General features: G+C 46.2%; 1 protein-coding gene across 2 annotated transcripts; it reads right to left on the bottom strand.

Moving 5' to 3' along the window:
* Positions 1–1412: 1412 nt before the first annotated feature.
* On the bottom strand, positions 1413–16193 carry LOC125172748 (pepsin B-like). Of its 2 annotated transcripts, none has more exons than XM_047871228.1 (9): positions 9437–9492; positions 8731–8887; positions 7408–7525; positions 6784–6902; positions 5917–6116; positions 4583–4705; positions 2915–3062; positions 1950–2048; positions 1413–1720 (listed from the first exon to the last, which is right to left on the bottom strand). In XM_047871228.1, exons 1-9 carry the CDS (start codon positions 9490–9492, stop codon positions 1568–1570), a joined length of 1173 nt encoding a protein of 390 aa, XP_047727184.1. In that variant the 3' UTR covers positions 1413–1567. The 2 variants fall into 2 exon arrangements, with proteins under 2 accessions (XP_047727184.1, XP_047727185.1); XM_047871229.1 differs by lacking the exon at positions 9437–9492 and adding an exon at positions 16109–16193 and having other exon boundaries at positions 1549–1720.
* Positions 16194–21643: the final 5450 nt, after the last annotated feature.

The raw sequence follows: 21643 nt of genomic DNA, 5'->3' as shown, positions 1-21643 counted from the left end.
TTTCTGGAAAGTTAGTGATGGATCCGTTCTAAACTAGCACATTCTACCGCTACCTTAATTCCACACCCTAACAGGAATCGTCCTGATCCTCAGCAGCCCTCATTACCAATGCCATATGTTCCCAGTGGCTACGGATGGTCCCCTGCTGATGAATTTCAGGTTACTCATGATAACTTGGATTTTCTGTATCTCAGGATTGAGAACGTTCCAGACATTTTACCACTAACGAAAGATCATGGCTTTATATCATTGAGGCTAACCACTAGAGAATGAATAGAGGTGATACTGAGGCAGGAACAGTAGCTGACAGGGCAGATGGTGAGGATGTAGGTGAATTGCAGCTGAACTGAGATCCGTCCCTTTGGCAAAAAAATTGAAAAAGAAAAGTCTGTATCTCTTATAAGAGAAACACAACAAAAAGGAAAAGGAATGGCCAAAGTGCTTATATTAGTCAGTTCCATTAGATCAGTAGAGGGGAACGATGCAATGCTGTGGAGAAAGGCACACCTCTGTCCACCACCACCACCCATGCACATCTGGACTGATAATTCTTTGCATCTTTCCCAGAGCCACACCAGTTCTTAGCTCCCCAAAGGCAGCATTACTGCGGTCGAAGAACCCACTGCAGATGATTGCTCATAACCTACCGTGGAGGGCAAGTTCAGCTACTGGTCTTACTGCCATCAGAAAACCGCTCTGGAGCCAGAGGCTCTATTTGATAGAAAATCCCTAGGGAGCCAACGCCACGCCTCATTTATAATTGCATGCATCCATGGCTTGCACATAGCAGACTTCATCACGTGGCAGCACAATAAAAGTATTTAATACCTTGAATCTGGATATGATTTTAACACTAGCTGTATGACTACCTGTCCACACCTCACTTTCTTCCACTGTAAAATGAGATGGGGTTTCTAAACTCAAAAGCAGTCAGGCCCAGGCAGGTAAAGTGCGTATGTGAGCAGCCTGAGAGCACCATAGGGAGGATAATATCTACGAAAATACCAGAAAATATTCATTAAAACTGTGCTGCTCCCTTCAAAAAGAACCACATTTTCTGATCAGATTTGTTCTCAGAGCACCAGTTGGAAATGTTCTCTAAAGTTTCTTTTTCTTCTCTAAAATTCTTGAGTCAGAGACTACTCCGGTTCACGTTCTTGTCTAAGAATGCAAAGAAGAATGTGTTGGAAGGGAGAGTGCTGGGAGAGCTGGTCACCTCCAGCCAGCGTTCGTCATGAAGGGACTGTTGCGTCCTTAAGGTCTGTGCAGTGGGTCCTCACTCAGAGATCTCTGCTCCATGTTCTCCCCCATTGGTCAATTCACAGATTTCCCAACGAGTGGGCACTAATTTTCAATTTAGAATAAACTACTACAAACATAAGGCAAAGAAGACATTTGGAAGGAGCAACAAAGACATTTGGAGATTCTTGATTTATTAGTTGCAGGAAGTAAGACTCTAGTGCACAGAAGGGTCAGATTAGTCCAAAATGCTGCGGTCAGCCCAGAGAAACTGTAGGGTAATCCCAGAGTCCTGCAGTGAGGGTGGAGACAGCTGCCTCTCACCTGTCTAGACAGAGAGGGCAAAGCCCATTCTATTGTTGCCCATGTCATAGATAGTGTAATATTCCTTGAGGAAGACATCTCCCAGAGTCCACAGGGGCTGCCCACTGGGGGAGGGCAGGTAAGTGGCCTCAATCCCAAGGGTGCAGTAGCCATTGTTCTAAAGAGACAAAAGACATACGGATATAACATTTTTGCATATAAAAGCCTTTCCCCACAGGAAGTTCCCACCCTATATTCCATGACACCTGCGGGGTCTCTGGCTTCTTGTTCACCCTCAGCCTTGCTACTGGTGACTCCCCATAGGTGTCCAGACGTGAGCTGGGACACGGAACAGCTGTTTGGGCCCATCCAATCCCATGTCCGTGGAGCCCGGAGTGCATACGTACATTGAGGACATAGGCAGAGGGAGGCAGAGGTAAAGGAGACCCGCTGATGACGAAGGTGATGGTGGGCATGCTCTGTATGGAGTTGCAGTTGACCACAAACTGAGAGAGAGGAGAGGCAGAGCTGTAGCGTGCCAGGAGGCGGGGGGCCCAGACAAAGGGCCCCAGTCCCCCTTTCCCTGTGAGACTTCCTTCCTGACCTTCCAGCAGAGGCTGTTTGAGAGCATGGAAGGCAAAACCCGATTCCCAGGCACAACACTGACCAGGTGCTCTGCTTTCCTGGGTCTCCCTGAGCACATCTCAAGTTTGGGATGTGTTGGTATGGCCGTAAGGAGTTAGACTCATTCCAGAACAGATTTCTACCTTCAGAAAGTGCAACTTACAGAGAAGAAACACAGGCCCAGCCTGTAAAAGCATGCTCTCACACAATTCATATCCCTGCTTGTGTGTACCTGTCCACGTACTCATCACACACACACACACACACACACACACACACACCCTGAGGAGCCAAGATTTGGTCTGACTAAACGAGACTCTTGCATGCTGGAGGAGCAAACTGCAGAAGTGTGTACAAGGGCAGCAGGGGTGGGGACGGGAGGCTGCTCAGATAAAAGCCAAAGGAGTATTTCTAGGTAAAAAGAAATCTCGGTGGAATGGGGAAACGTGACATGCCTGCCTCTATTGGCACACGTCAAATGACACTGGCCACACCAAGGTGAAATGTGCTCCTAGGGCCTGCAATGGAACAGCCGTCCCTCCTGACAACCATTCAGCCCATACTCACAGTCTGGTTGGTGTTACTCCCTCCCCTCACCCCTCCTTGCTTTGAGGGTTCATGCCCGAAAGGCCATGCTGTGTCCCCACTTAATCTGTCCTGCCAGGGGTTTAGCCCCCCACCCAAACCCCTCTTCCTGTGCTGAGGCTGCATCCGTGTGCAGAAAAATCCTTGGCTTCTGGTTACTCACATCACCGTACTGAGACACCTCGGCTCCTGTTGCCTGCAGGAAGGAGTTCATGTACTGCTGGGGCACAGCCAGCACGTAGGTCCCTGTGTCCACAATGGCCTGGCAGCCCTGGGAACACAAGCCGGTGGGCTGGTTCCCAACGAGAAACCTGAGAGGGACACCAGTACAAGAGAAATCAGTGGCCTACTGCCATATGGCTGTGCCATGTTCACCCTAATCTCCCCAACCTCGGAGCTCCGACGTTCTGCCTCTTCTAGGAAGCCTGGCCACCCCACGACACAGCTGCCCTTATAATGTTGCTGTGCCTTCTTGGTCTGGTAACCCTTCCAGCTCTGACTGAGAGGCCTGGGGAGGCAGGGCTTCTCTTCCTTTATCTTATCTTCCTTTTTCTATGTCTTACCTTTCTATATCTACCTATGTGAGGTCCACACAGTGCCAAAGCTGGGAATCACTTCATAAATCACTTGGGCATGTGCAAGACATTCTTGCAAGAATTATCGTGATACAAACAGGAGCAGATTGTATTCATTGTTTTGAAAGAATACCTTCTAAGAGACATGAGACAACACCATACATTAAGCTACCACTTAATGCAGTAGCTGGTAATCTCCGTAATGTGGTCCTGTGTGATTAAGTCGCCGGCTCCTTCTCTACCCTTCCTCTTCAGTCCATGTATCTTTTGGGTACTGTTGGTGGACCAAAGTACTTGGATGTAATGGTGAATAAGACACCCAACCAATTACCTCTCTCTCTACTCTTCACATTGGGCTGGTTGCACTGTGACATACCCAAAGATGAGGAGATGCAAGCTGGTAAGACTATGGGACTGAAAGAGAGACTGGGCCCCTGAGAGGCCTTTTCAAGGGAGGTAGGAATTCATCTGGGCTCAGAAGGATGTGCAAGGACACGAGGACCACTTCAGGTGTTATAGTCAAAAGAGAAGAAGCAAGAAAGTCATGGCGAGGTGCAAGGACATGGTCAGGTCCGTGCTGCACATCCGGAAGTGGTGGGAAGGCTGTTCTGATAGGTAGGGCTCAGCTGTCGGATGGTCTCGACTACTGGCCAAAGACATGTATCTTTATCTGGCAGTGATGGACATTTCCTGAAGGCTTGGGGTGTAGAAGTAACTGATTCATGATCGTGGGTAAGGGGATCAAATATGCTTGGGCTCAAATTTTGAAATGTGTGAAATGTGTGACTTTGGATAAGTTACTTAACCTCTGAGCCTTGATTTCTTTATCTATGCAAAGAAATATGCTGCTGACCACCTTATAGTGTTGTAGTGGAGATTACATGCAATAATATATTAAATAAATATTTAGCACATTGGGCACATAGAAAACACCCATGACAGCTATTACATTTCCTGATGAAGGAAGTGGTAAAGACTATGCTAATTGGGATAATGAAGCGTCCAAGAACAAAGATGTAGATTCACAGAGACCTAGGAATGACCAACCTGCTGACATGGCAAGGCTCAGTGACCAAGTCAAAAAGTTCAGTCGAGAGCTAGATGCCAAAGTCTACTGAGCTCCAGGAATAATCAGCCTGAGGGTTTGCTGATTCTCTTTAAGAGGTTTATGCCATGACAAGAACAGGAAATAGAGTCACACTGGAGGGACACTCTAGGGGTGTCCATAATCCATAGGAACTTTCCTCTGTACTTACTCATCGATGGCAACCTGCCAGTACAGTTCCCGGGTGACAGGAGTCCAGACGATCTCACCAGAATAAAATTGGCTGTTCATTCCTCCCAGGATGAGCTCTCCACCATACTCATAGGTTGGTTGGCTAGGGAGAAGAGGAGAAGAGCGTGAGTTCCCACAACACACATGGCCAGGCAGCCCCTCCCTCCCCTCTCACTGTCCCTCTCTCCTTCAGACACAGTGGAACCAGAGGAAGAGGGGTACCATCCTCTGACCTGCTCTTCAGGCTCCACCAGGCTTAAGGCATAAGGGAGAGGAGCCTCCTCGGAGGAACACCCAGAGTACCAGAGAACGGAAACACAGACTATGCCCATAAAAGAGGCGATGAGATTGGAAACCAGGCCTGTGAAAACAAACTCTAAAAGCCTCCCAGGGACACCCTCCTGAGGACAAAGTGAGAACAAGAAGAAAGCCCTCAGAGAGTACCTGGAGGGGCCTGACAGACAGAGATCTCAAGTGGGCAGTGATGGGGATGCTCCTGTCGTGCTCAGGTTGGTAACTAGACGGTGTTAAGAGGATTCAGGCCTCTTCTGTTCCCTAACCTAGGCCTGCCAGTCATTGAACATTTGGACTCAGGTCCCCTGGGGATCATGTGGTTAGGAAGATGAAGCAGTAAGTAAAGTTTGTCACAAGAGTTCAAGGCCAGCAGAGTAAGAAAAGTACTGAATTTGTGACCAAGGTATTTGCATTTGAGTCATGGCTTCACCACTGTCAGTGTCAGTCATGCTCAACAGTGACCACCTGTCTGAGCCTGCATTGCCTTTCTGGAAAAATGGAGCTAAAAACAAGATTTTTGAGATGTCCTGTGAAGTGATGACTACAAGAACTCTTTTTGGAGCCAGATATGTTCTTATAAATATCATTTCGTTATAGTTCTCTTTATTCTATATTTATACTTATTGTATTAAGAAATGATCATGTGGCTGGTCCTATAAGCTCTGAATTTTGTGAATCTAATACAACAATCTCGACATTTACTTATTAAATGTTGAGTGATTATAGTCCATTTTTAAGAAAAGAGTCATCTTGTGGTGCCTGGTGGCTCAGTCGGTTGGGCATCCAACTTCAGCTCAGGTCATGATCTCATGTTCACGAGTTTGAGTCCCACGTTAGGCTCTGTGCTAACAGCTCAGAGCCCGGAGCCTGCTTTGGGTTCTGTGTCTCCCTCTCTCTCTGCCTCTCCCCTGCTTGCACCCTGTCTCTCAACAATAAATAAATGTTTAAAAAATTAATAAAGTAAAATAAAACCCCCCACAGTGCCTCATTTGCTGAGCCCTACAGGGCAAAGATGCTCACCGAGAGAAGTAGAAGCTGAAGATGGGGTTGGTGAGCTGGCCCTGCTGCATCATGCTCTCCATGACTGTTGGGCTATTCCCCACCGCCAGGTTGGGGTAGGCCATTCCCAGGATACCATCAAAGTTTGCATAGTAGAAGGGGTTGCTAGGTTCAATCTCACTCAGACCAAACTCCTGGTTATGGATGACGATGTTCTGAACCTGAGACAAGTGAAAAGAAAAGATCAACAATTCAGGGTAGACAAATCCTTCCCAGACTTAGGTGTCCAGGAACCTAGACCCTTTTTTAGGGAGAAGAAATTGGCTTCTTTCATTGAGTTGGCTCAGTCCTAGCATGGAAAAGAAGGGACAACAGCATCAGCCAAACATGCAAGTCTTGGAAAGAAGAGTGTGGGTGTTGGAGAAGTAGAGGGCATTGTTTTTTGGAGTTAGAGTTTCCACTTCCATGGACAGCGAAAGGACAGTGGCTGGTTTTATATCGAACAATCCGTGTGCACAAATGACATAGGAAATGCGTGTGCTTGATGTAAAGAAAAGAAAATAGTGAAAGGAAGGTCTTCAAATACCCAGAGTGAAGTCCTGTGGAGGAGGAAGCAGATGTGCTCCAGGTGGTTGAGGAGGGCAGATAAGACCAAGGAGCAAAGTCACAGGGGAGGCACAATGTAAAGAGTCTGCAGAGGTCAGGACTGCTGTGGGGCAATTCCTGTCTTGGGACAAAGGTTTAATTAGATGGCCTGTGGCACTCTTTCCAAGAGTCCACTTTTAGAAATTTGTACCTAATTAACAACTTTGATATCTATGACAGCTTAAGAGTCTAGAAAAGGGGAGCCAAATGGCAGACCCACAGAAAGATGAGAACAGCACTTACAGTCACGGTGTCATATCCCAGGAGCACAGTCAGGCTGCCACTTCCATAGTATAGTGTATAGGTTTGCCCATTGTTTTGGTAGGTGGAAGACATGCTGGGGTTGAACGTGTTGTGATTGGCTGTGCAAAGAGACAATGCAATGTTAGTGTCAACACATTTTCCAAAATACACGGAGGACACTTATCCTTGATGGCCTGGGACCATCAGACCAAGCCTGGGATTGGGCTTCAGCCTCAGACTCTGGGCTGAAAGCAATCAATAGCCCCAGAAAAGTCTGCCCCCTTGGGAAACAGATGTTGCCCCAATTCCTTCCAACCTACCATTTCCTGAAGCATGGGTCAACTCAAAAGTGCCAAGAATTGGGGCCCACAGGAGAGAGCTGAGGAAAGGGATCAATAGAGAAAGGAATGGAAGCCCTGGTCTACTTCTTTCGCTTTCTAGAGATGCAGCACTTGTGAAATACAGACCAAGAGAAAGATTTCCAGATGTTCTGAATTTAAGGAGGCTGAGATCATGGATATGCACCAAGAACTCTAGACTTGGATGATGGGCTTGTGCTTAATCCTGACTCTGCGTCGCCCTCTGCTCCTATCCGTAGGTGGGTGGTGATGGTGGTATACTCACAACAGGCCTGGCTCTTGCAGTAGGTGGAGGGCACCCACAGGTTGGATGAACCCGTGTCAAAGAGGACCAGGAAATTTTGTGGTGGTGTCCCAATGCTGATCTCTCCAAAGTAGTAAGACTGCAAAGAAAAGTTTGTTACCCCAGTGTATTAAGCAGCCAAGCCATGTCCTAAAGATTGAGATGAAGTTGACTCACTAGAAGCCACATTGTGGCCAAATTATATTCTTCTCTTTCCAGAAATTCTCTGTCACTTCTGGAGCCAGAGTCCCTCGATATTCTCCATTTTTGTCCTTACATGCAAGACTTTGACCAGGTGAGAATTAGTCTGGCAAGACAATCTCTCCTTCCAGATGTGTTTTCTCCTTTGCAATAAGGTGATACCTCCATGGATTTGCCGTTCTATGCCAGAACATGCAAAGCTGGAGAAGTAATCACTTTTTTCTCCATTCCCAGTGCCCATCACCTTCCCCATCTCTCTCTCTCTCTCTCTGTCTCTCTCTGTTTCTCTGTCTCTGTCTCTGTCTCTCTCTCTCTCTCTCTCTCTCACACACACACACACACACACACACACACACACACACCTCTTTCTCTTCCGGTGTTAGATATTTCCACACCATTCTCCTCCCTTGGTCACTTAGTAGCCAAGGTGCCAGAAATAAAAAAAGAAAGGTGGCTAGAAAAGCAAGAAGAGAACTTCACTGAGACATAGTTTGAGTTCTAAGTGAATTTTAGCCAGTCATGTCACTGCCCTGCCTCTTCATCCACCATCTATAAAAGTGGGACTTGAGATAGGAGATTCCTGAAGTGGCTTCTAGATCTGACACTCATGTAACATCTCACTAAAGACAGTCCATAGGACACCAGTGTGTTGGGGTGCCCTGAGAAGACACTGCAGTCTCAAGAACATGCAAATACTTGCTCTGAGCACCAGTGTATGTTCCCAAATGGGGAGCTACATAGCATCTGGAGCTACTGGAGATTTTGCCTGGCCACTTTGCCTGTGCTTTCCCTCTTTCCCCTACAGCTCATCACTAGGACTTCCTTTCGATTGCTCAATTGACTGGAACATGGTCATTCGGAAACTCCTAACCATGTAAATGGAGCTTTAGAGAGTGAGCCAGTAATGACAGGAAAGAAGGAAGGAGAGGGAATGTGATAGTCTTAAATGGTACCAACTCATAACTTCTCCGGATACTTTCCTGAGGAAGGGAGAGATGTGGGTTTAGTAAAAAGTCCAAAATCAGAGCTAATGAGAGGTCTAAATGAGTATCTGAGAATGGTTTTCAGCCAAGGTTTATAGACACCACCTTGACCCTCACTTACATTCAGGTAGTTGGTGAAGGGCTCATAAGCAACAGCATCATTATTGAAAAGATACTTGGCAGCTGGATCAACCTTTGGGTGGTTCTTCAGGAAAGTCTGTAGTACACCCCGCTCTTCCATCACCTGGCGGATGGACTTGCCTTTCTTCAGAATGATTCTGTAGAGAATAGGGCAAACAAAAGGAGTGACCTTCATCTTCCCCATGAAAGCAATGCCTTCATTGATCTGATGTGGGTTTTCAAACCTTCTTATACTCTACCCAAGAAGAGCCTCTTATAAGAAATCCTCCTGGATTTTAGTGAGTTCTGACCACTGCAGTCACTCCAGCATTTCCAGCATGAAAATGCACTGCAATATGTATTTGGGGTTTTCTGCTTACATATGGCTTACACAGAATAAATATCTGTTCCTTCCCAGTCCTTCCTCTAAGCTTTATAGATATTGTACATCCTTCCTTCTTGTCCCACAAAACACCAACCCACCTTTAATCACACACACACACACACACACACACACACACACACACCATCTGTCCACCCATCCATCCACCCATCCATCCATTGTAAGTCTTCACTCCCTGTGGTTTTTGGGTACATGTATCATGACACAATCTGACTGCCTTTCCATGAGATCTATAGGGGGAGGCCTTCGCTCTACCATAGCTTCTGATGCTCCCTCAGGGCTGAAGCTGAATCCCCATACACACCTTTCCACACCCTCCGAGAGGTGTAGACAAACCAACAACAAGACCAGGATCTTCATGGCGTTGATTTCAATGGCCCAGAGACACGTAGGACACAGTGGCAGACCCAAGGGATGGGACACACAGAGGGAGGTTGGATCTCTCTTTTATACCCTGATCTCCCTGCTCTTTTCATCTGAAAGCACATGAGTTTCTTAACCTTTGTACCAGCTTGTGCCCCTACAAGTCCATGGATTCTGTTTGTTTTTCCCTCTGGTAAGTGTCATGGCCTTTTTTATCCACTCTGTAGTCAACTTAAAAAGCAATTAGTGGATTTGCTGATCGAATCCACAGATTAGGATGTGATAACAAATGTGAAATGCACTGGGAACAAAGGATCCTGGTGCCCACATCTACTGGGAAATGGGTGCTGGCAACTTCTGCCAAAACAATGGAACAATTTGTGCTTTGACTCCAAAGTCCATGTGCTTTTGGGAGATTTACAATAGACTCTCCACTTCTTCCCCTTTTCCTTCTTGTTCCTCTCATCAGACTCATCTATGGTCTCCTGAATGCGATTCTCACAGTCCATGACACTGATCTTTATTTTCTGTTTCTTAGTTCACAATTAGCCAACACTTATGGAATATCTAGTCTGTGCTCACCTCTGTGCTAAGCTCTGGGAGCACAAAATAAAATCAGAAATGGTCCTTGTATGCAAAGTCGGCATCCTGTCAAATGACTGACACCCTAGCATTCACATATGTGTTGAGTGAACAAGAGGGAGAAGAACAGTATGATAAAGCAAGCAGAGACAAGGAGTGATAGCTTCTGGAAGGATGGAAAAGCCTTCAGAGAAGAGGTAACATTTGAGGAAGGATCTTGCCAGATGGTAGTTGAGAAAGCAAGGAAATGGAAAATCCACTGGAGGCAGAAGCAAAGGCTGGACAACGGCACCCAGGAGTGAAGTGATGTGATGAAATCAGAGAACATCGTGACCAGCGTGGCCAGAAGAGCAATTTTCAACGTGGCTCCTCGGAAGCCAGGACCCAGCCCAAGAACCTGCACTGGGGCTGAGCGGTCCTCATCATGCTAACTGTCGCTCTGGAAATTATTTTCTACTCAGGACCCATCGCAATGGAAAGGCCTGTAATGCTAAAATCGGAATACTCTTGATTCTGCAAAACTGTATTAAAGCAGTGTATGTTCAGTATCCACCATATTTTAACTTCTAGTCCATTGAACTATTTGTTATCATGCTCCATACTGATGGAGCACACCTTGGAGCACCCAGATCAAACTCCTGGAGCACAGCACTAGGTGTCTACACAGACGTGACCAGAAGGTGAGGCAGACCCGGTATGCCATGCTAAGCAACATGGACTGTATTCCATAAAGAGTTAAGGAACCATTAATTTTTTTTAATCCTGGAAATGACACACTTAATACCTTCTATACACACCTTACCTATTTGTAGGTATTTGTACCTATTTGTGTTCCTAGTTGTAACACTTTACTAGCTTCTAGATTGTAGTGTTTTAGAAGCATGTGGTAAGAGTAACCAGTTTATAAAATGATTCCCTACATAAAGTTGTAGCAGCATGAGAGATTATTGGAACTTTGTCATGAATCTACTCCTGAACACTTTGAGCTATGCACAAAACCTAAAGAGTTTCTAATTTCATATTTCTTTCTTTATACAAAGAAATTCTTTAAAAATTTTTTAATGTTTATTTATTTTTGAGAGAGAGAGGTACAGGGTGTGAGTGGGTGAGGGGCAGAAAGAGGGAGACACAGACTCTGAAGCAGGCTCCAGGCTCTGAGCTGTCAGCACAGAGCTTGGCGTGGGGCTTGAACTCATCAACCACGAGATCATGATCTGGGCCAAAGTTGGACACTTAACTGACTGAGCCACCCAGGCGCTCCAAGAAATACTTAAATGGAAACTTGAAGCTCTACAGAAGATATGCTTATATCAGTAACTCCCACTTATTGGCTTTGTATCAGATACATGTTTCATTTAACCATTGTAACAACCTTAGAAGCTGATTTAACTACCCCATGATCACATAGTTAATCCGAGCTGGGATTTCAAGTCTGGTTTGTCTGGACTCAACCTGTGTCTCAGAACTCAACCTGTATCTCAGCACAGCCCCTCCTCCAAGCTCAGGGCACTCATGCTCTCTCTGCGTCAATGTGCACAAAAGCATTGACTGTATTTTGTTGTTGTTTGTTTATTTATTTATGTATTTATGTATTTATTTTTGAGAGAGAGAGAGAGTAGAGCACGAGTGAGGGAGGGGCAGAGAGAGAGAGGAAGGGAAAGAGAATCTCAAGCAGGTCCTGTGCTGACAGCACAGAGCCAGACATGGGTCTCAACCTCACGAACCATGAGATCATGACCTGAACCAAAATCCAGAGTCTGACGCTTAACCGACTAAGCCACCCAGGTGCCCCAAATGTATTGACTTTAACGACAATGACAGATTTATATTTGATTTCATTTTCTGTACAGAGGTATTCTAACTACTTTTTTTCTACTCTCCTAGTTTTTCTTCCCACCCGCAGAGAAAATGTAACCCTGTATGCTGCTGCCCCCTGGTGGCAATATTCCTAACTCAACAAAAACAGGGTTTGGGAACCTTTTATGTAACTCTTCAAAGTCAAATGAGAAAGTGACAACAGCTCCTAACATGGTGTCCACAGATCACCTTCCTGTGCGGAGACGACCGGTGCCCGCTCATTAGTCATGCCCGTGGAGCTCGCGTCCTGCCCCCTTGCCCATCCGCGTCAAACCTTGCCAGGCGTTCCTGGGACTTGATCGTACATCTGTGCCTCTGGCCACCTGCCATTCCTTACTCCAGGCTCCCTTACAGCACTTACCAAGGCTTCTTTGCAGCGAGATAGTAGTACATGAGCTCTCAGAGTCTGTTTCCTCAGCATGAGATGAAATGTCGGTGAAGCACAGACCAGCCACTGGCTGCTCCCAGAGGTACATCACTTGAGTACTTTTCTCTCTCCCACCTGCGAGTCAAGTCTTGTAGAAGCCTGGTCTTGAAACCTCACCCACTGTCCTCGGCCCAGCGGCCTCCACTCGGAATCACCACTCAGAATCATCCACCAGGAGAGGGGAGACGGGAGCAGTATACACAGGCCTCCTTCCCCAGTTAGTCCAGGGGTGTTTGGGCACCTTCTCCTCAAGGTATGGGGCCTATTCGGATGTCACTGCTGTAGCCCCTTCTAGTGGTCCAAGCAGGAAATATATGTATGGATACACATATTTCTATATCAACCAATCCATATATAGTTTGAAATCATGATTTCATACTGATACTTCTGAGCCTAACGCCACAGGGTTCTTTCTAGCCTTTTCTGTTTTCCTATTTGTAACTACTTTCTCCGGCAGTGAGAAACATGGTCCTTCTTACCCACAGTGGATTTCCTTCTGTGTTTAATTCTGGAATGCATAGAAAGCAGTTTCAGAATGGCTACCTTATATACGTGTCAAAAGCAAATTTGCTGGAGGCCAGTATTTGTCCATGGTTCCTCTTTAGCTTTTCAATAAGGAGGCAAAATGCCGTTTTCCAAAGTGACTAAGGCTAGCTCTTTTCTTCCCTAATTCCTTCAATGTGATTACGCTGTTGGTGCATTTTTAGCGTGGCTAAATACATTTGTTGCTGTTTGTGCTCTAATTTTGAGTTGCTCTAGCTCCACCACCACCATCATCCTTGATTTTATTTATTTGTGGGATGTGAAACAGTCTCATGGTTCGAAAAGTCAGAATGACACAAACACGCGTACTCAGGTAAGTGGCAACCCGCCCCCCCCAACCCTTTGTACCCCCTTCCTGATCTCCCGTTCTCTCCACACCACCCTCACTCCACTCCTGCTAGTACCGATTTCATTATTTCCGTGTTTATCCTTTCTGTTTCTATTCTGTTTCTTTCCTTCCGTAATCTTTCTGTTACTTTCTATTACTCTGTGCACAAACGAGCAGACGTGTGTTTTCTTATGCCCCCTTTTCCCTTACGTGGAAGATAGTGTACTACGGACGTTTCTCTGCACTTTTGTTCTCTTGACAATAATACAGATGCTGTTTAAATGATGTGCTTAGAGGACAACACCAAGAGGGTGTGAATGTAAATACCGAAGAAAAGGGACCCAGGGGAGAGACTTGGAGCTCCCCAACATTAAGAGATCAGGGATAAGAGGAGAAATCAGCACACAACGCTGTGAAGGAATGACCAGTCAGGTAAAATCAAAACCCGGAAGCATAGTTAAGGAAGTGTGTCACTGGGGCGCAGGGTGGCTCAGTCTGTTAAGGGTCCGACTTCGGTGCAGGTCATGATCTCACAGTTGGTGAGTTTGAGCCCCACTTCAGGCTCTCTGCTCTCAGTGCAGAACCCACTTCAGATCCTCTGTCTCCCTCTCTCTCTGCCCCTCCCCCACTTGCTCGCACACTCACTCTCCCAAACATAAATAAATATTAAAAAAGAAAGAAGAAAGAAAGAAAGAAAGAAAGAAAGAGGATCAGGGAGGACAAAGTGACCAAGTGTGCCAGTGCTGCTGCTGCTGCATCAAGGAGAATCAGAAGTGAGACTTGAACTCTGTATTTAACAACGTGGGCATCACCAGTGACCTTGGCAAAGAGTAGTTCTGATGTATTAATGGGAGGAGATGTTACACCGGTGTGACATGAGAGGATTGTGGGAAACCGCCCTGGAAGAGATTCTGGCTCTGACCACCAGCAAAGTGAGTGTTGTTCAAGGCAGAGAGGGAAGCAACATAATCCACACTGGAAAACATCAGCATGGGCTAGACCCAAACTCCCTCCTTCCAAAAACAGCAGTAGGGGAACGTGAACTTGAAAGGCAGAGCTGACAATTGCATTGCTCAGGTCATTTCAAGAAAAGAACTCCAGGGAACGCAGATGGATTCTTGTGTTTCCAGTTTATTCAACAGAAAAGAGACGAACTCCCTGTGGCTTTGGGGCCTGCTCATAACCATGAATGGTTTATGAATGTCTGGGTAAGAGCAGCTCCTGTCAGGGGATCTACAAGAAAAGATAAGGGCTTTCCCCAGCTTCTGCCTTCAACAGAGCTTAGGCTCCTTGACACACAGCAGCGTTTTCTGGGTTTTCTTTCTTTAGAGAGAGAGAGCACTTGTTGGAAGGGTCATCGAACTGACAGAGGACTCGTTCCCATTAATGGGAAGACAGGGGTTGTCCAAAGCAAGAGGAATGTGTCCTGGGGCTAGATGACAGGGCCAGAGGACGGCCTCCTGCTTTCGGCTTCTGTCTGAACACCAACATGGTGGTCTGTGTCCACCTCAGAAGTGGTGGGCTCTCTTCTAAGAGTCTTGGTCTGCCTGCCAGGAGTGACTGTAATATTTCTGGAGGGGGTAGTCATCATGCCAGGGGCTACAGCTCTCTTTCCAAGGGGCACGATCCTCTCTCCAGGGGACTTAGTCTGACCATGCATAGAAACCATACTCATCTCTCCGTGAGTCATAGCGTCTCCAAGGGTCTCAGTCTTCATTTCCACAGCCACAGTGTGCTTTCCAAAGGACATAGTTTCACTCGTAGGGGTCACAATCCCACTCTGGTGGCCTCTAGTCATATCTTCAGACTTCCTATGGGTGTTAGAAGCCATAGACTTTCCTTCTGAGGACAAAAGCCCCATATCATTGGTTCCAGTCGGACTTTCAGGGTCAGTTCTTAAAGAATTCATAGCAGTTGAGAGCCAAAATGTTGGTGAAGGAGTTGAGCTGAACTCTAGAGGAAATCATCAGAACAGGATGAGAGTCCTACGGCTTCCTCCCCATCCTGTTAATTGCTGGCAGGACTACGACCACTCCAGGGCTGAAGTACTTGCTCCCAAAATCCAGAAGTGAAGGATTTCATAATGCACTGACTTGAGGGCATAGATAAAATCCCACCACATTGAAGCCCTGCTCCCTCGCCTCATCATGTCGATATGACCCCAGGCACCTATGGGCATTTACATTTACATTTCTGGGGAAAGACCCCAAGAAGCCTGCCAGTTTTCTACGCTTAAGGCCTCACTTTGACCTTACTGATGGCACCTTCAGCAAGACCTTGCTGCCCCCCAAGGCCTAATAACAGAAACCTCCTGTGTCCCCCATGGTAGAAGGCACCAGGAACAACATGGAGGGCAAGGAGCCCTGACAGCATTTTGTAAAGAATTGGGTTGGAGTCCCATCTCTGCCCTCGACTAGCAGTATTGCCTTTCTGAGCCCCAGTGTCCTTGTCCCTAAAATGATAGTTATAAATAATCTCAAAGGATGCTGCAGCTGTAGCATGCCAGGGCAGTCTCTACTATCAAAGAGGTTATCAAAAGAAATCCGACTTCCTCTTCTGGCCCTTGTCCCACGAAAGCAGGAGGAAGCCTCTGAGGAATAAACTGACATATATTGAGCGCTAACATTGAGCCAGCAGTTTTCATTTCTTATCTCATATAGTTCTTATAATAATGTCATGAGTATAAGGATCATTCCCGTTTTGCAGATAGGGAAAACAAAGCTCAGAGGGTCAAATGGAGCCTGCCTCTAAGCCAAGGAAATGGACCGGCCTGACATCAAAGTTTGTTCTCTTCCTTCGGTGCCATGCTGTCTCACCGAAGCCTGCAGATCTAAAAGATCTGCTCCCAACCCCACTTCCAAGCCATAGGTACTTACCAGCTTGCACCAGGAAACTATGCAACTTGGAGACAAGGGGGAAAGGGCCAGTGCCACAGAAAGTGCCCTTAACGTCATCCAGGTCCAACGTCCACACCATGGCTCCCCCAAAATTCTCTCCTTTTATGAACCTTGCCTGAAAAAGGAGTAGTCAGTCAACCTGCTGTGCTGGCCATCCCCCAGACTGGGTACAATGGCAAAACACTGAAGACAGACTCTCAGGAAACACTACAGTAGCATGGTTGGTAGTTACAGCCTGTATTTGAATCTAGCCTTTACCACTTATTAGCTAAGGGATCTTGAAAAGGTCACACAAACCTTTGCCTCATTTGTAAAAAAAAAGGGATAACATTTCCGATATTTTTTAGGAACCAAAGAATCCCTTCATGCAAATGCTACAGCATGGATGGAGCTTGGAGACATTACACTGAGCGAAATAAGCCCAGCACAACAGGACAAATATTGTACGATTCCACTCGTAGGAGGTAGAGGAGTCACATTCCCATAAATGGAAAGCATAGTGGTGGTCACTATCGGGGGTGAGGGAGAAGCGAATGGGGTTTCAGTTTGGGAAGATGAAACAGTTCTGGAGATAGGGGCGCCGGGGTGGCTCAGTTGGTTCAGTGTCCGACTCATGATTTCGGGGCAGGTCATGATCCCAGGGCCATGGGATCAAGCCCCACATTGGGCTCTGTACTGACCATGAAGCCTGCTTAAGATTCTCTCTCTCTCTCTCTCTCTCTCTCTCTCTCTCTCTCTTGCCCTCAGTCCCTTTCCCCTGCTTGCTCTCTCTCTCTCTCTCTCTCTAAAAGAAAAGTTCTGGAGATAGATAGAAGGTGGTGATAGTTACAAAACAATGTGACTGCACTTAATGCTGCTGAACTGGACACTTAAAAATGGGCCAAATGGCAAATTTTATGTTTATGTATATTTCACCACAATTTTAAAGATGATTTTTTATATGAAATTTATTGTCAAATTGGTTTCCATGCAACACCCAGTGCACATCCCAACAGGTGCCCTCCTCAATGCCCATCACCCACCCTCCCTCCCTCCCACCCCCCATCACCTCTCAGTTTATTCTCAGTTTTTAAAAGTCTCTTATGGTTTGCCTCCCTCCCTCTAACTTTTTTTTTCCTAACCCCATGGTCTTCTGTTAAGTTTCTCAGGATCCACCTAAGAGTGAAAACATATGGTATCTGTCTTTCTCTATATGACTTACTTCACTTAGCGTAACACTCTCCAGTTCCATCCACGTTGCTACAAAGGGCCATATTTCATTCTTTCTCATTGCCGAGTAGTATTGCATTGTGTATATAAACCACAATGGAAGACAATTTTTTTAAAAAGAATTCCTACATGTAAAATATTTGGATCAAAACCTTGCACATAATGAAAACTGTCTCACCAGAGTCCCAGTGCCAATCATTATTGTCATTATGCTGAAACACAGATGTTGCTATATTATTTTAAAAACACTTCCTCACGCCGTATATCACAGTGACACTATAAAGAAGAGATAAAGCAGGTAATACTGTCACCTTTCCACAGGTAAGAAAAGAGAAGCTTTTGTCCATGATTTTTAAAACTTCAGGGGCGCCTGGGTGGCGCAGTCGGTTAAGCGTCCGACTTCAGCCAGGTCACGATCTCGCGGTCCGTGAGTTCGAGCCCCGCGTCAGGCTCTGGGCTGATGGCTCAGAGCCTGGAGCCTGTTTCCGATTCTGTGTCTCCCTCTCTCTCTGCCCCTCCCCCGTTCATGCTCTGTCTCTCTCTGTCCCAAAAATAAAATTAAAAAAAAAACGTTGAAAAAAAAAAAAAACTTCAGATATAGGGGTGCCTGGGTGGTCCAGTTAGTTGAGTGTCTGACTCTTGATTTTAGCTCAGGTCATGAACCCAGGGTCATGGGATTGAGCCCCAAGTCAGGCTCTATGCCCAGCGTGGATTGGGATTCTCTCTCTCTCTCTCTCTCTCTCTCTCTCTCCCCCCCCACCTCTGCATCTCTCTCTCTTTATAAAATAAAATAAAATAAAATAAAATAAAATAAAATAAAATAAAATAAAATATTTTTTACAAATCATTAAAAAAAAACCCTCACCTATAACTAAATGGCAGGGTTTAGACCCAAATCCGAGTCCTATTATTACTTTGCTAGTATTCTCTGTCATGGCTAATGGGAAAGACAGACCCCATCACATCCAAATAACTACATGACTTGGCCAAATCAATGGGCTCCTTTCTGAGATTTACTTTCCCCAAATGTAAAATAGGAAGAAGGAGGAACCCAATTATAGGTAAGCTGAAATTGTCAAGATTCTGAGATTTTACTCTGCTTACAAGCCAAGTTAGCCTGCCAGTTTACGTGTGCGCACACAGGATCTCTGAATCAGAGGACAGACCATTATTACTCATGGCAAAAGACCAATCACAACAGCACTTTGACTTTGCTCCCCATGGCCTAGCTGCCCAAAGAATGACATGGCGAAGGCCAGATATACACCTGTACGTGCAGTGAGGTCTGCGGCACAGGAGAGGGATCCTGAAACTATGAGCCTTGAGCTTATGTGAGACAGCTGGCAAATCGGACCCTTCTCCCCTCTGGACGGTTTGAGAGCTTCACTGGGATGGGACTTCTACAATCTCTGAAAGTCAGCAAAGGCTCTGGGGGAAGAGGGGAAGGCAGCTTTCTACTTTTATTATAGCTGCTCTGTTTCTTTTGCTCAGAATGCCCAGACAGCGCAGAAACGCTGAGAAATCCAGGGATAATTATCTCCCGATGATGACCTCTGAGGTTTCTTCCAGCTCTGGGATTCTGTGATGAAATCCCTTAACCACCCTCACACGGGGCTCTGTTCCCCTCTAGTTCTGCAAGGCACAGTAACTGCCCCTCAACGCGAGAACACCATCCCTGCTGGTCTCAGGCTTCCCCAGACACACAGGTCAATGCCCTCCCCCATGTCCTGTGGATCATATATTGAATTCCATCCAACTGGGTAATTCCACTGAGTCACTGGATTTTTCTGTGTGTGTCCTCTGTTCCCAAACTGGAGTAAGATCCTGGAGGCTGAAAGCCATACTCTGCACCTCTCTCTGCACAGCGGGCCTCCCCCGGTGCTGTGCACAGAGGAGGTACACGGTGGGTCTTCACGAATGCTGCCCTATCACCTTGTGCTTTCTACCCCAAACTTCCCCCAAAGAACAGCCAACACCTGTCGCTTCTGCGTCACCTATAGTAGAGGAGACAGTGACTTCTCTCTAATGAGACCCGATATCCAGGCAGTTGCCAAGTGCTGACAATTTCTCATTCAGACCCTACCTCCACTTCCAACCACCTGGTCCAACCCTCAGTATGTCACCGGCACACTTCCGAGTCTCTCTCAGAGCTTCCAAAATGCCAAACCGGTTACAGCAGGATCACATGGAAACATAGTAAAAACAGTTCCCAGATTCTTTCTAAGACCTGCTGAATATTCAGGGGTGGAGCCACATCTTTCTACATTTATCAAGTCTCAGGTGATTCCAAAGCAGAGGCAGGTTCAGAAATCACCAAAGCATGTCATTTCTGTTTTAATTCACTATAAAAAAGACCTGCCAGGCTCGACTTCATTTAACATTGCTTGTGTGGGGAGAGGAGGTGCTCACCGTTAGGCTCTAAAGGTTTCAAACTTGCAGGTCATGTACCTGCACGGAAACCTGATTTTGCCTTAAAATGCCTGCAAGAAGAGGTCCAAACATCTTTGCCAGCGTTCAAGTCCCTCTATAAACTGACCTGTACTTTACTGCCTTCTCTTATGCTTTACAAAACTTCTCTGCCCCACCCAAATTTTTCTTTGAACCTACTTTGAATGAGCTTTCAGCACCCTCTGACCCCATGTCATTATCTCCTGCCGCTCACCTCCCTGAGGAAGCCCTCCTTGACTTCCCTACTCCTGACACACATCTCAGTGATATTCACGGGGCACTTAGCAAGTTCTACCTCATATTGGTATTTAGCTGTTGTGAACTTATCTGGCCCAAGCAGAAAAGAAGAAACTGTTGCCAAAAATCTGCATAAACTGAGAGAAGTCATTTCTCCCCTCAAAACCGCGACTCCTTTTCTTCCAAAGAAGAGGGTTGGGGCAGGGGGCGCCTGGGTGGCTCAGTCAGTTAAGCATCTGACTCTTGATTTCGGCTCAGGTCATGATCTCTCGGTTTATGAGTTTGAGCCCCACATGGGGCTCTGTGCTGACAATGCAGAGCCTGCTTGGGATTCTGTCTCCCTCTCTTTCTGTCGTGCCCCCACTTGCTCTCTCTCTCTTAAAAATAAAAATTTAAGGGGCGCCTGGGTGGCTCAGTTGGTTAAGTGTCCAACTTTGGCTCAGGTCATGATCTCACCGTTGGTGAGTTCATGCCCCACATAGGGCTCTGTGCTCACAACTCAGAGCCTGGAGCCTGCTTTAGATTTTGTGTCTGCCTTTCTCTCTGTCCCTCCCCTGTTCACGCTCTGTCTCTCTCGGTCTCTCAAAACTGAATAAAAGTTAAAAAAAAAAAAAAAAGGAAGAAGAAGAGGATTGGATAGACGGATTTAGGAAATCCCAGTTAGGTCAGGTATGCCTGAAACTCACCTGATCTAGTAAATCTCACCTTTTCACCTCCACCCAGTAAACACACACACACACACACACACACACACACACACATACATCATACAGATATGAGCTTCACGGAAGCCAGAGGGAAACTATATGCTGGAGCAAGAAAGGACCAATGTCTTACCTTGTGACTGAAGCTGAGGACATCATCATAGCCAATCCACACATTCCCCTTGTAGGCGTATGGGACATGCTGATAGTCAATCCAGCGCTTCGTCGCTTTCTGGACGAAGGAGCAAATCTGCCAGGAGGATCACCAGGTTAGTGCCGGGAAGTCCATGGAGAGAAGCACCAGCAGGCAAACTGCTCTTTTCCCAGTGACAAAGCATCCAAGAATCCCTTGCCAGGGAACGAGAAGAGGCAAACCAAAGAGGGAGGGGAAAGCCACTCACAAAGGACCTCCTCTCTTTTCTGAGCAAATTCGTATTAAAATATGTTCCTTTCTCTAATGTCGTGATGGAAAGAAAGAGAGAAACAAGGAGTGGCTGACATCCTTAAAAATCAAATCAGGGTTTGCTAAATAATGCCAATATCAAACTACGAATGGTAACCTATCTGACCCTTGACCAAACCTGTATCTTTTTCAGAGAGTTCCCATAAACAAACCTCTCCTGTCTTCTTTAGAAATCAGCATAAAGGGGCCCCGTCTTGGAGGCCATCAAACTAACTTGTGAATCTCCAATAAATTTCAGGTTTCTCACAAGTAAGGAGAACTGGGTTGTTACAATCAGTCAGGCTTGTGAATTTGGCTAGGTGCCCAGCATTGTGCTAGAAACCATATGCCACGAAGAAGCAGAAGTATTCAAGCTGGTTGCAGAAGCTAAAGTCTGAGGCTTTTCTTTCTTTCTTTTTCTTTCTTTCTTTCCTTCCTTCCTTCCTTCCTTCCTTCCTTCCTTTCTGTTCTTTA

Source organism: Prionailurus viverrinus, chromosome C1 (genome assembly GCF_022837055.1).
Source record: "Prionailurus viverrinus isolate Anna chromosome C1, UM_Priviv_1.0, whole genome shotgun sequence".
NCBI classification, from domain to species: domain Eukaryota; kingdom Metazoa; phylum Chordata; class Mammalia; order Carnivora; family Felidae; genus Prionailurus; species Prionailurus viverrinus.
This window is presented reverse-complemented; position numbering and strand designations above follow the sequence as displayed.